Source organism: Neopelma chrysocephalum, unplaced genomic scaffold (genome assembly GCF_003984885.1).
Source record: "Neopelma chrysocephalum unplaced genomic scaffold, ASM398488v2 Primary Assembly neopelma1_59, whole genome shotgun sequence".
Classification (NCBI taxonomy): Eukaryota; Metazoa; Chordata; class Aves; order Passeriformes; family Pipridae; genus Neopelma; species Neopelma chrysocephalum.
In genome coordinates, this window is record NW_020897714.1 from 16,182,313 (window position 1) to 16,200,298 (window position 17,986).

Genomic DNA, 17,986 nt, shown 5'->3' on the forward strand with positions numbered 1-17,986 from the left:
TAATATTTTGGTGTTAGCTTTTTTCTTTTTCCAGTTCCTTATAAATCTCCCTCTCCATTTTTCAATCTTCTTTCCCCTGGCAGAGAGAGCCATAGTTCAAAATACACATTGTTGACTGGGAAGATCATCAAGTTGGAATGAAATTCCTCTTGACTTGATGCTAATCAGTTTATCATTGATTATTTTAATGTGCCTTTTCTGGTTCAAGTGGGTAAATCAGCTCATCATACTAAGAAAAGTGAAGCTAGAAAGTATTTTAAATAGAAACCACTCAACAGAAGAATTCCATGGTTAATAATTCTGAAATATGTTTATGTATAGCAAAGGTAAGAGTCACTATAGAGATCTCTTCTATCACCTGTGAACATAAGTAGTTAGATATTTCTTACTCAAATTGTGTATCATAGTTTATTTGCAGAATTTCATCAGTGGCAGCATCAGAACTTAAAGCAAGAAGAAATCAGACCGTAATAATGCAAAATGAAGAGAACAATCACATCAGGCACTCCAAATTCAGTGACTGATAATTCATACACAGCTTTTGCTTGCATTTAGTTGTCATATGATACCTCTTTTGCCTCTCAGAGCCTTGCCTGTGCGAGAGTCATCTTTTGGACCTCCTTAAAGGCTTAGTTTTACCCAAATGAAAGGTCACAGAACAGACAATCTCAGTGCTTAGGCTTTGTGCATCTGTCCCCATCTGACTGGGCAGAAAAATCTCTAGTCTTCCTAGAGTATATCATGTCAGCTTTCGTACAGACCATGTGGGTCTGATAAGTCTTAATTTTTTTTCCATGTTAACTGCTCAGAGATTTTTGATAATTATTGTGTTTTTATAACTCTTTTTCTGTCCTAAGAAACTTGATTTACTCTAATCCATAAATCAGTAGCAGTTCCATCCAATAATAAATGATCCGTCTCTTCCACAAAACAAATCAACAACAAAGAAACCACAACTAATTTTTGCAGCAAGGAACTAGAATATCATTCAAGGTTTTTTCCTAGAAAGTATATTTAAAAACACTGAAATATATAGGATCTCCTCTGTATTTTTTTTATCACCTACAGGAAAATGTTGGTGTTCCCTCCAGTTTGAACAGCCAAGGGACAGCAGTTGATCCAGAAGATACATCTTGTTTGCTGGTCCTCTAAGGCTTTTTGTTATAACATTTAGCTTAAAAGATCCTTTTATGCTAAAGGGATGGTTACATCTCTCTACTCATATGTAGAAGAATTATTCACATGTAGAATAATAGAGTGCTAAAATTTGTGCTAATGAGTGAGAATGCAGTAATGAAATTACTGGGTACAGTTGCATTTTTCTGATTGCTTTTGATACATTTTTAAGCATACAGGTTCCAGTGTAGCTTTCCCCTTTTCTTGGTGTGAAGTCAGTGTCTTTATAACCACATAGGCCAGGCTGTCTCAGGATAAGTAATATATTCTCCTGGTGACTGTTCTGTCAAAAGATTATACTACTACAGAGGAGAGCACAGATTACAACTAGATTAAAATGTTAAGAGTCATAGTTGAAGTATACCCTATAACAGCAAATTGTTAAGCATTTACCTGTAAAACAATATGCTACCAGTCATCAGGGTTTTTTACTCTTTACAAAGCTAAAAGTACTTTGATACTTGTTACTGCAGTACAGTCACTTGGTTATCACCTGTTCTTCAAGTCCTGGGATATTTGTCTGAAATTTCCTTCTTCTGTTCATTTCATCAGTTCCTTTCTAATAAGTATAAATTCTGAGACCTCTCCTTCTGAATGTTCAGTTTGTGTCCCTTTTCCACCTGTGTTCTCTGGATTTGCTTTTGCAAAATGAAGGAGTTTTGTCTTTCAGAGCGGGAAGGTCACAGGAAGTGAATCAGGAGGTGTCATTGATCTTACACTGGATGAAGAGGATGATAACTCTTCTCCAGGTAGGTGGAAGATATTTTGCTAACTGCAGGGATAATTGAGCTACAAGTATTATTTCATCACGTGAATGACAGAAAGTAATAAACTTATGTTTCTGCTTATAGTGTATTCTTTCCTTGGTGTTTCAGTTAAATACAACTGTCATTAAAAAAATTTATAGGTGTTAAATAAAAGGAATTTTACTCATAGTCTGTAAGATTTTTACCTTTCCCTTAATTTAAGTATTGTTGCTATCTATTCTTAAATCTGTTAGGCTTGGAGAGTAATTTGAGGCGTTAGAGTTCTTGATAATATTTTAGCCAGCTCTTCTAGATGTATTTCTTTTTTCTCTTTACTGATTAATTAAAGACCATTTAATTCTACAATTGGTATTCAGGCATTAGATTATTACAGCTTCTAATCTTTTGTTTAACTAAAACGCTTTGTTGCAAGGGTTTAAAGACCAAATGCAAATCTGTTGTTTGCTTTAGAACTGTATGCCAAGATCAGAGTAAATATAGTTGTGCTCTTATATCCTTTGGCAGTTTGGATGCACTTCATCTTCTAAAAGAATACCTTTCTTTTTTTATAAGTCTTGCGTAAATTTAGGCAGATCTATTTATAGCTAGTGTTGGATTAGTGAAGAATTATAGTACTTCAGAGAAAAAATAAGAGCCTGTGCTTAAGACCATGTATTGTGCTGCCATCTTCATTTAAAAAAACTATATTTCTGCTATTGGAGATAAAGTTTTCTTTCTGTGTGGTCCCTAAATGCATGTCCCTGCACTGCATTCTAAAGTCCATCCACCAAGAAGTTTGATTCCTCTGGACAACCTCAGTAGCTCTTTCTCCAGCTAGTGCATTCAGGTTCTGCACAAACATTCTTAATAGCTTAAATTGTTTTATTTGTATTACACAAATGTAGAAAATCATATTGGCATGTGGTAGCATTTCTTTCAGTGAGGAAGAAATCATAGCCATAGAATGGTTTGGGTTGGAAAGGACCTTAAAGATCATCTCATTCCAACCCCCCTGCCATGGGCATGAACACCTTCCACTAGACCAGGTTGTTCAGAGCCCCATCCAGCCTGACCTTGAACACTCCCATGTGATGTTATCACCAAAAGTGGAGTGCATGTGGTATACAAGTATTAGGGAAGCATGATGTAATTCAGATAGCTGACCATCTGGTTCTTTTATCAGTAGAGAATATGTGGTGCGCACTGAATTGAGTATGAGCCAATAGTGTGTTCTCATTTCAGTTTAAGTAATTACTCCCCCCACATTGACACTGGTGGGACCACAGCTGAAATACAGTGTCCAGTTTTGGCTCCCCCTTCCTTGAGCTCAGAAGAGTTGTGGTAGCACTGGAGAGGGACTCATAGATGGTGTCAGGGTGGTGGAGGCCTGAAGTGCATGACCTGTGAGAAGAGATCAACAGACATGGCATGTTTGGCAAAGAGCAAAGCAAAAGACAACGTAATAGTAGCCTACAGTCACTTGGAGGATCATTACAAAGATGATGGAGCACAACTTCTCAGCAGAGCCATGAACTACAAGTTCAGGAGGTTCAAGCTGAGCTTGAGGGGAAAAGAAATCACCGTAGTGCAGCACAGAGCGATGGTAGAAGCTCCACTCTCAAAATGTTCTTAGGTTTCAGCAGGGCAAAACCGCAAGCCATTTGAATTAGTGTTGGTGACAGTCCAACTTCCACAAGAAATTGGACTACATGGCCACCAGAGGTCATTTTCAGCCAGGATTTTGAATTGCTGAGTGACAGAATAGCTCAGGCAATCAAGTTTTTACCACTGTCATCTCTTCTGAGTGTTAGTTCTCAAAAAGATAAAAAAGATGGTTGCCCTGGGATTGTGCAAGCCTGTCAGATAAGGTTAACCTTCCCAGTCCTGCTTTAACATTCTATAAAAGACACCGAGCAGATAGATCTAAATGGATTTATGGTATGTTTTAAAGTAGTGTGTCACAGTATTGTAATGTATTTCAGCTAATCTTTTTCTATCAAAAGTAACATTTTCCAGAGAGTTTTTTCTCCCTGATTGCATTAAGTAGATATTCACCTCACAACTGCCATAAAAGATCAACAGTGTGGTTGCATATAAGACGCCTCTCTAGGTAGGAGTGCTACAGAGTTGTAGCTCAATTACAGTGTAGTAACTTAACTCTTCCTCAGTTTCTTTGTTGGGGCTTGAGCCTATATCTTAAAAATTTCTCCAGTGGGATATTCTGAGATTCTTTTCCCTTAGTTGTCACATTTTAGAAAACTGTCCTTCCATTAGGAGGAAGGTTAGTGGGGTACTTCCAGGCTGGGTTAGCTCCTGTGTGTCTCTTCACTGCAAAGCAGAAGCAAGACTCTTACTGATAGTCTGAAGCTGTGCAGATTAGTTCATGTTTAGAGTTTATGTGAGGAGTCAGTATTTTTTACATAAGCTGTAGAAACACAGGAACCAAAACCCTAGTAAAAGCCTGAGTTTCACAATGCAGTGAGAACAGATCACTAGGATTTTTGAGTAAGTTTCTTGGGAATGTGTTCTGATAATAATCAGATTAAACAGAGGGAGAGTACACTTCTGACAGCTTTTGCATAATCATATATATCTGTATACCTTTGGCTAAATGTTTTTTCCACTGCACTTTGTTTACAGCAAATGTGGGGCAAGTTTTATGTTGTTCTAGATTTATTGATACACAATCTCAAAACAGAAAATACCTAAAGCATTATGGTGTTTTCTGCAGGAATATTAGTTCAATATTAATTCAAGTAGAAGAGCAACACTTACATAGTGTTCTTGGGAACACTCAGATCCTGATTATTTTCTTTAAAGCATTGTCACCCACATATAAAGTAAACCTAATTATGTTACTTGTAAAAGGTATTTAAATAGATATTAATATCTACTAATATCTAATAACACCTGATGTGTGCAAAAATTCTTAATGGAAATGTTGTGTAACCTTCAAGAAACCATGTTAATAATTTCTGTTCAGAACAATTGTCGCCTTTCATCAGAGTAATCTGGATACTTTTCTGTCTGCAGGTATCTTATAATACTTGTATTTTGGACCTTGCTGTCCTTTTTATAAAATTTGTATAGCACACGGCATCAAATTATTTTATAAGAATATTAAAACAATAGATTAAAGTGACTTTGTGATCTGAGAAAGATATGTTCCACTTTATTTTGTAGGAAAAATTATTAAATACATAGTATCAGGATTTTATTTTATAAGGTGTTTTATCTGATTAACAAATCTGTAGTTTCCTGGATGTTTTTTATTTTCTTATTCTTGAACATGGGTATGGCATGTTTGCTGTTCTGTAATCCCACTATGCCAGTTATGAATTAGTACAGTGTTTAAAACTCCTTCGTGCTATAAGTGCAGCGTTGTAGACCCAGTTTCTGGTGTGGAAATTAACCCCTTTTCCATTTTGTGTATTAGATTAGGAGTTTTGCTTACACCTTCAGTAGTAATGATTTCCATATTATGCTCATTTCCATAAATCAGATTTTTCCATCTCCTGTAGGTCCATATTTGTTATGAATATGACGCTGTGTTCATTTAATATTTGAACTGTTTCCTAATTACTTTTAACCTTAGTTCTGTGCTTACTATGCACCAAGTCTTCCTGTTTTCCTTGCTGTTTTTCTTATTTACATAGCCTTTGCCATTTGTTTCCATTTATTTAGTGAAGTCTAGATGGTTATCTTTCATCATTTCCTGTGGCTGGTGCAATCCTGACCTAGTTTCCAACAGCTGGAATGTCAGCAGGGTTCTTGATTTGTCAAGGATAAATGAACTTCCTCTGTGTGAGATTAAAAACAAAAGTAAAACTGAAAAAGCTCTCACATTTGTCCAGACTGACATTTTCCTAGGAAAAAAACCTACATTTTTACAGCAGTAGTGTGTCTGGGATTTTACTTGTTGGATTATAAGCACATCTTCTAAGTCATGACTAAGAATGCACCGATGTCACTTGAGTTATTCAGTGGTAGTTGAAATGTGCATCAGTCTGTAAATATTTAAAGTAAACAGATGTGTGCATCTCTGTATGAATCTCTTCAGAATCAAGCAATTTGTTGAACACTGGGACATTTCTCATACTCATGGAAAGTAAAAGAAGCTTGAACCAATCACAAGGCCTCTTAGTTGATGAAAGAGCAGGAAACATCTCACCTTTCGTTTTCAAAATGAGCATCCCTTTACTGCTCCTTTTATAGACTTTGAAAAAATAAAGAAAATTGTATTTTGATCACATGGCTTCAGTGAAGTAACTTGGCTCTGGAGTCTACAGAAAGGTCTACAATTCATACTGGTTTATTTTTGAGGTCTTGAATTTGGGGATATGGTTTAGGGGTGATTATGGCAGTGCTGGGTTGACAGTTGGACTAGATGGTCTTGAAAGTCTCTTCCAACCTTGATGATTTTGTGATTCTGTAATTGCGTTTCATAGAATCCTATAGCAGTTTCTGAAGGGTACTGCTACTTCAAGCTGTTAGTAGCTAGTGTTAAAGGCAGCTCGCTGAGACCATCAAAATTGTCTCAAACCACTAAAAACCACAAAATTTTGAGCTATGCTGCCATTAACCCTGTTCTTAATGTTTGAAATCTAGTTGGTATACTTAATTGCAAGTTTCAAAAAGGTGTTCTTCACTATATTGTTTTCTCCGGAGTAAAATGAGTATTAACATATTTTTATATTACGTGCTCTTTTACTAAATTAGCGGCTGCTGCATGTACAATTAGGGCAAATCTTTTTTGAATGAGTGCCCTTAAAACCTACTCATTTATCTTGTGCTTTTTAGCTCTTGATGGTGTCTTCTCTGCCCACTGTTACTCTAATCTAGTTGAACTATCCAGGCAAAAGCTTCTCAGTTCTTCTTTATTCAACTTACACAGAGGCTTGATTAGATATGGACTTGCACTCTAATGAATATTTTATGTTGTCAGAAATAAACTAAAGGAGGAAAAAATGTTGCTGTAGTAAACTATAGATACAGACACTATTGTCACTTCTCACAAGTCAGTAAATCACGTTGAGGACGATGTCAATGTGAGAAAACAAATTTTCTTTATAAAGTTTTCTACAAATAATAAAGTGATTCCCCTTTTCAAGCAAATAGCGTGAAAATTCAAAACAGCAACAAAAACAGGACTGACTAACAGATTGAACAAAGGAGAGAGTCAGCAAATAACAAAAAGATATAAGTATCAAAGGTAGGCAAGGCCTTTTAAAGGGTTTAGGATATCTTTTTTTTTTAATAGAAACTTTTAAAGACTTTGGCACAGTGTTCCATTACCTTCAGGTTTCCAAATTGCACTGAAATATGCAGACTTCATGATGATAGGATAGAACATTATGGAGTGAGGTGGGGGGAGATTACAATGATGAAAGTGAGGGGAGTTGAATGAATTTTCTGCAGATTTGTTTGCAGAATGAAAGTCAAAGAAATGTCATGCTCAGAAGTATACTCACTAATCTGTAAATGGGGGACAGGGGAAAGAGATTTTAAAACTCTGTGATGTTTCAAATTCTGATTCAGAAATGAAAATTTCTGTTTGCTATTGTCTATAACTTTATTTTATTTTAAAGCAGATGGCAAGAAGCAGAAGCAGAACCAGACACCAGTTACAGGACTGAGCATACCCACCCAGCCCTTGGCTCGGCCCTTACAGCCCAATTTGCCACCTTTGCAGCCAAACCCTGTGCAGCAGACAGGTGTGCCGACCAGTGGGCCTTCCCAGACCGCTATACATGTATTACCTACAGGTAACTTCATCTTACTTCATCATAGTGTGAATACAGGGTCGGATTTTTTCTTAGGCTTGACTCTTGTGTGTTCTACGTTGTGCTAATCTTTTCAAGTGAATATTCAGAAGTGAATATTCAGAATGTTTCGGTCACTTCTTAATCTTTCATTCTGGTGAGTTTCCCATAACTTTTTTTTTCCCCAAAAAAAATTTTGAAGTAAAAGGGAAAAATAGTATTATTGGTTTGGAAAGAATTCAGGATCAAATTAATTCCATGGGGAGGAAGAAATTCTTCTAAGTGTGGTCATGGAAGTTATTAAATATCATGTTGTTTGTAAAAGTGAAGTAGAAAAAACCTGTAATAGCTGCCTTATATAAGTAATGGGGAAAAATATTATCAACATCACTCCTACATCTGTCCCTGTGCACTTGGCAGTTAATCCTTTTGGCAGAGTGAGTGGCAAGGCTGGCATTGAAGTTCAGAATCCCTAGATGAATATTATTTTGTCTGTAGTGTGATTAAGTTTTTCCCCTTTCTTTCTAACATAAAGAAACATAGATCCTCTTTTTTTTCCCCTTATTTTACTCTATTTTGTTGTATATGATTGTTGAAGATTAGTTGGTGCTGAAATTGTCTTATGACTGATCTGTTCTGCAGGCTCTTTGGTGGTGGGTTTTAGATTCTCCACCACTGTCCTTACATTCAGGACCTTTGGGAGCAGGGGAGGTATAATATTTATCTTTTCTGTTAGAAATTTGTATATATATTGACATTAACATTTCAGGTGAAAATAGTTTGTTTAGGCTGTTTTCACTTTTCTTGCATTATCAAAATCAGATAGAATTTCACAGAGACAGTTTTTATTTTACATGGCTCAGATGAGTCAGTTTTCCAGAGGAGATGTGTACTCTGGAATAGGCATATAGCTTCATGTCATGGAATTCGATTCCAGGGTCTGTCTGTCTTTTTTCAGCTCCGACAACAGTGAATGTAACTCATCGACCAGTGACTCAAACTGCTCCAAAGCTTCCTATACCAAGAACCCCTGCGAACCATCAGGTGGTCTATACCACTATTCCAGCACCACCAGCTCAGAATCCTGTAAGAGGAACTGTCATGACAAATCCAGCTTTAAGGCCAGTCAACCCGCAGGCTGGAGGTAGGGGATGATTCCTTCCATGTACTTCTTACTGTGACACTACCTCATGGATGTGGGATGTAGTTTTTTGGTTTGGGTTTGCTCTTTGGTCTCTTTACAATACTAGTCCAAGTTACAGAGGTTAAGGGTTTTTTTCCAGCTTACAGACTTGAGAAAAATCTTAGGCTACTAAGAAATTCCACCTGCAGCTACGTAAATAAAGAAAAACTGTATTTAAGTTATCTCAGGCACTAGCTCTGCCAATTAAGCATCTCTGGATGACATACAGAGTACTTTACAAGGTAGCAGATGGTAATGTGATTGGCACCACGTTCCATGGAAAGATGGAGACCATTCTTTTATTATGGTATAAGATTAAAATATATTTATATGTAGTAAATCACATTCGATTTCCTGTATAAAAGTCACATTTCTCTCAGACATCCTAATATAATTCCTTACAAATCTCTATGTCCTGTGCCCAGCTGTCTCAGTTTAATGAGACTGAAGTGTTTGCTATGAAGGATGAGTTATGAGGAAGACCAAACTCCTCCCTCTAAGCAATTGTAAATCTGAAATTAAGAGGCTCCAGTTGAGGAAATATGGAGAAAGAAAAGATAACAGCCCTTTATTAAAGGATATATGTGTATAGGCAGCACAACAAAAGAACAAAAAAAACCCAAACAACAATCCTGCACCCAGAGATCCGACCAAAAACAGTTCAGTACTTTTTGCCTTTTGGCACAATTCTAACCACGGTCAGCAGGAGTTGCTGTTGGATCACTGGAGGAGCAGAGCCTGTTGTGTTGTGTTGGTCATAGAATCATAGAATCATAGAATAGGTAGGGTTGGAAGAGACCTCCAAGATCATCAAGTCCAACCCCTGATCCAACTCCAATTACTATATCATGGCACTAAGGGCCACGTCCAATCTCTTTTTAAAAACCTCCAGGGATGGTGAATCCACCACCTCTCTGGGTAGGCCGTTCCAATGCCTGATAACCCTCTCTGTAAAGAATTTCTTCCTAACATCTAACCTAAACCTCCCCTGGCAGAGTTTGAGCCCATGTCCCCTTGTCCTATTGTTGGTTGCCCGGGAGAAGAGACCAACCCCCGCCTGGCTATAACCTCCCTTCAGGTAGTTGAAGAGAGTGATGAGGTCACCTCTAAGCCTTCTCTTCTCCAGACTAAACAACCCCAGCTCCCTCAGCCTCTCCTCATAGGACTTGTGCTCGAGTCCCTTCACCAGCCTCGTTGCTCTTCTCTGGACCCGCTCCAGCACCTCAATGTCCTTCCTGAACTGAGGGGCCCAGAGCTGAACACAATACTCAAGGTGTGGCCTCACCAATGCAGAGTACAGGGGAAGGATCACTTCCCTGGTCCTGCTGGCCACACTGTTCCTGATGCAGGCCAGGATGCCATTGGCCTTCTTGGCCACCTGAGCACACTGCTGGCTCATGTTCAGCCTCCTGTCGATCAGCATCCCCAAGTCCCTTTCTGCCTGGCTGCTCTCCAGCCACTCTGTCCCCAGCCTGTAGCGCTGCAGGGGGTTGTTGTGGCCAAAGTGCAGGACCCGGCACTTGGCCTTGTTGAACTTCATTCCATTGGAGTTTGCCCATCTCTCCAGTCTATCCAGATCCCTCTGCAGAGACCTCCTGCCTTCCGGCAGGTCGACACTCCCTCCCAACTTGGTGTCATCTGCAGGGGGCGGGTTATATCAAGGCTTCATATTTGCATACTGGGTAGAGAGTTTTCACATATTATTAACAAAAAAAGCAATAATGTTTCTTGATTCCTTTTAGCTATCATGAGTTTCCAGTCTTTGGTTCGTTCTCCCTTCTTCACTGTCTTTGTTATGCAGCTTTCAGAAATGTATACTGGTTTATATTATCACTGCAACAGTCTTTAGTGCAAGGAGTAGATGCTTCCAGAGTAAGGTCTCTACACCTTGTCTTTGAAAGACTGACTGTGAGAACCCATCCAAAGTGTTTTGCAAGTTGCAGTTTTGTCCTTCTGCCTCAACTGAGTACTATGCCTAGAAATAATGCTACATTTGTACTTTATATCTTATTAAGGCATTTCTGACCATCTTCAGATTATTGTAATTTCCTGAGACAGAACCACAGTCATACTAAACCAGTCTACCTGATTGGATTCTCATAGATGAGAAACAACCAGCTCAGGTGACTGTGTATCCTACAGGAGTTTGCACAGCTTCATCAGCTTCTTAGATAGATGTGCCAATACAAAAAAGATGTGAAGCATCTACCTAGTGTTAAATGCTATTATTATAAAGTGCTAAGGTTTAGCACTCTGAACTCCCTGCCTCAGAGTTGCAGATCGTAGACTTCTGACACTCATCCCCTGTGATTGTAGCTTGGTGAGTGTTTATATAGAGAAGAAATTGCCATTCAATAGCTGTGGTTTCCTGATATATGTTGCTCTCTGAGCTTATCTTCTGGAGTATTAGAATGCTTCCATCTCACAGAGGTGTGGAACTAGGGGGTGGTAAAGATTGCCCTGAAACTTGTATTTCTAGATGGAAATGGAGGGACACTCTAGGCAACCCGTAACAATGAGCAAAAGCTTTGAGTTCACAGAACATACATGTTCCAACAGTGAATAGATAAAGTGTTACTTAAGAGAATTAAATGTAGTATAAAATGAATGAAAACTTGGTAGCTTGCAAGAGTTTTGGATATTATGTACAAGGCTATAAAACTGCCTAGTTTATTTCTGCCAGTCAGGTCAATTTGCTGTGGGAATGAATGAAATGGTGATGCCTGTGAGTAATATCCATCATGGTGTTGCCCGTAACAAAGACACAAACCAACTTGGTGCCGGTTTATGCGGTGCTTTATTCGGGGCCCCGGGAACCTGAGGACTAGCGTCCTAAGTCAGGATTCCAAAGACCTTCATTTTCAGTTCAGCTTTTATACACAAACAAGTTTACATGTGGTTTCCACGGCGAAATAGTACGTGCTGTCTCCACAACAGAACAGTTTCATTCAGTTACAAACAAGCTCATATTGCTAACAGTTGACAATCAGCTACTCTAATCATAAATCTACTCAAGCTGTCTTACCCCTAGTAACTGTTTAACAGACCCTCACCACATCCAAGGTAACAAATCATTATATACATGCTTGACTAAATCCTTTAATTATTGTTTCCACTTCTTCAGTACATTTCATGCTCACAAACAGGGTTGCTAACTTACTACTTTGGAGTGTTGCTTTCTAGGCCTACTCTCCTACTAAGCCTTAGCTATTCTACTACTAATTTGAATTGCTCTGCAACAATGGTGTCTGTTCTGTGAGGGAGGACAAGCAGCTTGGACTGTGACTTACCTTTTTTGTTTTCAGTGCCACCCATAGCACAGCTTTCTGAGTGGATATCAATCTACTGCAGCAGCATTTATCTTTTCTTTTCTGAATCTCAAAGTGATGTTTTTCTTTCCATACTTAAGCTCCCTGTATTTCCCCCTCCCCACCCATTTCTTTCATGCTACAAATTATTAAAGCGACATTCTGCCCCCTCTGCAAACATAAATACTTGCTCTCTTCTCACTTTTACAGCTTCAGGGGATAGGAGGTGATACTATTGTTAGGCAGTGCTTCATCAGTTTGCTGGAAGCTTGAGGAGAGTGTGTCTGTCTGAAATTTGGTTTCATCCAGCTGAACCAAGGAGTTGGCCTTCCAATATTCTGTTTAGCTGATTGTAATTATTGAATACTCAAAAGTATTCATTGTGATTCTTACAGGTATGGCAGTGCGAATGCCTCAGACAACCTACGTTGTGAACAACGGGCTGACTCTCGGGTCTGGAGCACCTCAGCTGACAGTGCATCATCGACCGCCGCAAGCGCATGCTGTGAGTGGTGCTTTTGAAATTACTTAATGCAATTTACAGGCCTGTCTCTGCATTAGTACCTCTCAGATTGCTTCTTAGCGTGAACTGCAGAATAGTGATGTGCCTTCTAGACACTTTTTAGCCAGTTCATGTGCACAGCACCACCCAATCACCTACAGCAACTTCTGCCCAGAATGGTAAAAGCTATGCAATGTTAGTTTACCCTGGCCTTCTCCAAATCACCAGTAGTGCATATTGAAAAATAGTACATGGATTGTCTGCACGGACTTGTGGAGTCAAGGGTACAAAAGAACTGCTACTAAAAACATTTAGTCATGGTTTGGCTGGGAATTGGCTCACGAGCTTTTCAGTACAGCTGTTTGCAAAACTGAGGAAACAGAACAACATGCAAACAAGATCCCCAAGGTTGCCAATTCCCATATTTCAGAGGGCTTTTTTAATCACTGTTGGGGGTGATTACTTCTGCATTGACTCAAACCCCTTTTTGTAAGTATTTGAGAATTTTCTCTGACTCATTTCATTTCAAATACATTGCCTGCACACTCACTGTTGGGCAGTTGCATTACTTATGGTGTCCTGAAATGGTAAATATATTATTAAGAAGGTGGCTTACCATTCTTTCAGTCTAGACACCATTCAACTTCATGCATTCTCCAGTGACAAATAATGAGACTAAATCCAGCCAATATCACACAGAACACTTAAGATGCCAAAATCTACCCCAGATTCCAACCTGAAAGATCCCAGGTTTGAAAAATAACAAAATTTCATACTCATTGTATGAAATTTATGTTCCTAAATTCATCTTAACTAACATAAACAAGAGACCTAGGACTGGTTTTGCAGTATAAAAAGGAAATATCATTGGAAAGAAACATTTTTGCCCTTATTTCAAAATTTTCTGGAAACTGAGGCGGAGCTTTTGTGGTGAATTTAAGGGATAAAATCCGTGTAGCACCATTAGCCTTTCTTCCGTTTGTGACTGAAAACCTGTCTGTTGAAAAGATGATGAGTTGTCAGTTTAATGCACTGCCTGGGGTGTTTTGGGTAATGTGGGAACAGCAGCTCAAATGTAGATTGGCTCAAAGTCATTGTGAACCTGCCTGCTCAGTTGTGGTAAAGAGCACAGTGTTCACTCCATCCCCTCTTGGCTGGGAAGCAAAGAGGATATAGGGAAATAACTGCAGCAATGATCAGTAGTAGAGCTAGGGATTTATATGTGAATAACCTAAGAATTTATGGCATCCTTGGTCCCACCCCTTCTCAACATTTGCTGCTGCTCCCTTGCCTCTGCACACAGGACTGACAGTTGTGATGGCTGGATGATTGCAGGCTCATTAGCTTCCACTTACCTGGGGAATGATGAATTAAAGCCTCCTTCCAACTGCTTTAAACTCTGACGTTTCCCTTGTTGCCCTTATGCTGCTTAGGAGCCACCACGCCCTGTACATCCTGCCCCACTTCCAGAGGCACCACAGCCACCACGTCTGCCCCCTGAAGCTGCCAACACTTCTCCGCCTCAAAAGCCACAGCTGAAGCTGGCACGGGTACAGAGCCAGAATGGAATTGTGCTGTCATGGAGTGTCATGGAGGTGGACCGGAGCTGTGCCAATGTGGACAGTTACCATCTCTATGCCTACCACGAGGACCCAAGTGCCACTATGCCCTCCCAGTGGAAGAAGATCGGGGAAGTGAAGGCCCTTCCTCTCCCTATGGCATGCACTCTTACACAGTTCGTATCTGGCAGCAAATATTACTTTGCAGTCCGGGCTAAGGACATCTATGGACGCTTTGGACCGTTCTGTGACCCCCAGTCCACAGATGTGATCTCTTCTCAGAGCAGTTAAACGAAGATCTTTGGAGCCTTTAAACCTGCCCTGGTACCAAGAATTACCCCAGTTTTGGGGGAGTTGATCCCATGCATGTAATTAACTTTTAAATCCACTCTCTGCAGAATTATTTTAGACAGTTGTGTGATACACTACATGCATTCAGAACCAAAAGAAAAATAAAGTGTCACCTGCAGCAAGAGAGCCTGTTTTTTCTGAATAGTTCATGTCATGGGCCATTTGAAACTTTCATTTTCGCTTCCATGACAGCTGTTCCATATAGATACCTACCTACCCTTTATCCAAGGGCATCCTGAATGCCTGGGATTCTGCTTCTGAGTGGGAACAAAATAGTAAATTACAGTTCGTCTGAAGCAAACATACACATTTGTACTGGAAGATTGAGTGGTCTGGTCTTACTTTACAAACTGGAATGAACTCTCTGAGGGGAGGGAAGGGAACTTCTAGTCTGGCCAGGAACCCATATGTGTGTAAATTTGGAGGTAGTGGGGGAAAAAAAATCACCCCACAACCTCCTACCTCTTATAAATAAGAACACTCCTCTACTTTCACCATCCTCCCCCACTCGCCCTGGGAGCATTCCTAGGTCATGTCTGAATTGTAGAGCTGCATTCATACCTCTTTAGTTCAGACAGTTTCTCTGCCTCTCTCCTCATACATCCAGTCCTATTTTTTAGATTTATTTTGTGCCTTAAAGAATAATTTCAAAAATAAAATGTAGCCAGATACCTTGTGGTGTTCTTTTATTTGCTTGGAGTTATTTTTCCCTTTATCCTTCTAGTCTTTCATTAGCGCTTCTCATTTTCCAGGCCTGCAGTAATTATTATTTCTGTAAAGACCGGGAAGTGTAACATCTGCTGATGCTGAACTCGTTTTTATCTGCATTCTATCTGAGTATCACTCAGCCCTTTCCTCACTTTAATTCTTGAGCAGTTGTTTTTGTCCTGTCAAGAATATTACAGTATACAGACAGTATTTTCCACCACAGCCTTTCCCTGTTCTTTTGGGAAAGCTGTATGCTGCAATTCAGCCAAAGAAGAAACCTCTGTGGTGCAGCACTATGAAAGCTTCTGTCTGTTGGCACTCAGTTTGGATGTTCAGTGAGTACGGAGAGAGAAGTTGGCTTCCCAGTTGTCTTCTCTCTTTCAGCACCTGCCTGCCTCTGCAGAAAGCCAACACGGCCAAAGCAGTTTAGAAACTATTTTAGACACTGGCCTAAACCTTGTGAGTAATTGCAAATGTTAGTAGATGCTTTCATGATGCTTCTGAGCTGAGAAAAGAAAATTGGTGCATCTGCCCCGCTGTCATTGACATGTTAAACTTGTTGTTTGCAGAGCCAAGTTGTAACTCACCTGGACAAGAAAGCGTATGTAAGGTTTTGATTTTGGCAATTTTCAGTTGCATTCCTGCCCAACAAAACCAAACAGTGGGTTTAGAGGGGAAAGATTCTTTTTTTTTTAATCCATCATATAGCAAAGCTGCAGAATATAACATTTTTTCATTTCGATGCCCTTTTTCTTACAACCAACATTTTGAAGTGTAAAGCAAGGTTGAAAAAGTGTCAGAAAAATTAAATCCCAAACCAGGACTGGTGAAATATACTATGAGATTATGGGTTCTTTAGTTATGTTCCTTTTGAGAACTTTTAACAGTGAAAGAAATGACATGGTAGACTTTTGTCTGGTTTATTGCACTCCTTCATGTAGCTGGGATTGTCACTTCTGTCAAGTGAGCAACAGCTATTCTCGGTATGGAAACTTGCATTTAAATTTAGCGGTTCTGTTGATTTGGGCAAGCAAAAATTCTGGCTAAATCCAGGTATCATCAGAGAAGGTTCACACCAACTCTCATGTAGGAACAATTTCCTCTGAACTACAGCTCTCCCTGTATTTCTGGTGCCAATAATCAAAAATGCCTTGAATTTTTCTATGTTTAATTAATTTTTTGTCTGCCTATTTCAAGGAATAATTGCTTAATAATGCATTTAGTCTATTTAGTCTAAAGCGGGGTTCTTATAAAGCCAGTTCTGTAGTAGAGGTTAGAGCAGTTCTTTCCAGTTGATGGCTGTCAAGTCCTGCTTGGGCAATTTTTTTTTAATGTATCTTTGAGGTAGTACCAAAGAGCCCTTGGCCATATCAGCACAATGAAGTTTTACAGTTTTAAAAGTTAAAATTAGACTACAGCCTGGAATTTATGCACTTATTTGTGATTCCAGCCCAAACAATAAATGAGCTTTTCTATAGTTTGTGCTTGCATTTAGATCTTGTTTTTAGGTTTGTCTTGTTTGGGAAAGGCAGGGGGTGCAGGCCCTGCATTAGAATTTTTTTCTTTCCTTCAGTGAGGTATTATTAGGGATGGTCTGGCATTCTATTTGGAGGTTTTGCGGGTTACATCCTTAGAGAAAGAAGACTCATCTTTATTTACTCCAGATGTAGTTCTTCACTGAACTGATTGTGAAAACTGGCTTCTGGCTTAACAGACCCCTTATGCTACTGAACACGGGTATTGCTTAGTTCCTTACCTCATGGCACTTACCCCGTGTGGTGGAGTGGCTGGTTATTTTATTATCCTTTACCTCCCAGAAAGAATAAAGCTACTGAGAAACTAAATTTCTGCTAGCAACAAACAATCAGAAATAATTTGTTTCATTTATTAGAATTTATTTGAAAGTATTACCAGAATATTCAGGAACATTCATTACAGGTCTGTTACTACTGTGTCTCTAGACTGGTCTCTTCATTAGTGTCAATTGCTTGAGCCTTCCAATAATCCACTTTTAAATATGCTAAAAAGCTCTGTATGGCTTTTAAGTGGAAGAGTTGGTTTTAGTTTCTTCTCTGCACTTGATGCAAGGTTTTCCATCTGACTTTCAATAGCCTGGTATAAAGTTGTTCCTGACTGTGTGTTTTGCTGCTGCCTCTGGGTACACAACATTTCCGCAGTACTACCTTGGATTTACTTTCCTGTGTTTTAGCAAACACAGCACTGATTCTACAGCTGTGTTTTCCATCATTATTTACTTTCTCGTGGTTTTTAGGTTTGGGTTGTGTGTCACAACAGCCTCTCAGTGTCCAGGCTGAATGTAATTTGAGTTAGTCCATCTACTTGTAGAGGAGCCCTGCTATGCAGTGCTGATGGCAAAATGCCATTCCTGTCCACTGCATTTCTCCTAGTTGCAGCTTCACTGGCCTCTTTTATTTTGCTCTATGTCTAAAAAAGCTTTATTGCATACAAAAAACTAAACCTTGGAGAGGGCAGACTGCAAGTGTAGCATCTGTACTGCACCTGCAATGGCAGCTTCAGAAAGCACAAGGGTGCAGAGGTAGGTTCCCCTCAGCCTGTAATTATTTCTGCCTGTAATTATTTTCATGCTCTGAACAGCTTCCCTAGGAGTACCAGTTGGGCTTAGACTTTGCTCCTTTGAATTATTTGTACTACCTTTGGCCATGTTAGATC

At 39.4% G+C, this 17,986-nt stretch overlaps 1 protein-coding gene across 4 annotated transcripts in view; it reads left to right on the top strand.

The window, feature by feature from the left end:
- ATF7IP (activating transcription factor 7 interacting protein) overlaps nucleotides 1-17,668 on the top strand; it is an 89,499-nt gene extending 71,831 nt beyond the window's left edge. For all 4 annotated transcript variants that reach the window (XM_027680067.1, XM_027680065.1, XM_027680068.1 and 1 more), the window contains exons 11-15: nucleotides 1,847-1,925; nucleotides 7,511-7,687; nucleotides 8,643-8,828; nucleotides 12,571-12,680; nucleotides 14,111-17,668. In XM_027680067.1, coding sequence (XP_027535868.1) covers nucleotides 1,847-1,925; nucleotides 7,511-7,687; nucleotides 8,643-8,828; nucleotides 12,571-12,680; nucleotides 14,111-14,527 — 969 coding nt within the window. In that variant the 3' untranslated portion in view covers nucleotides 14,528-17,668. The remainder of the gene's footprint in view (nucleotides 1-1,846; nucleotides 1,926-7,510; nucleotides 7,688-8,642; nucleotides 8,829-12,570; nucleotides 12,681-14,110) is intronic.
- Nucleotides 17,669-17,986: the final 318 nt, after the last annotated feature.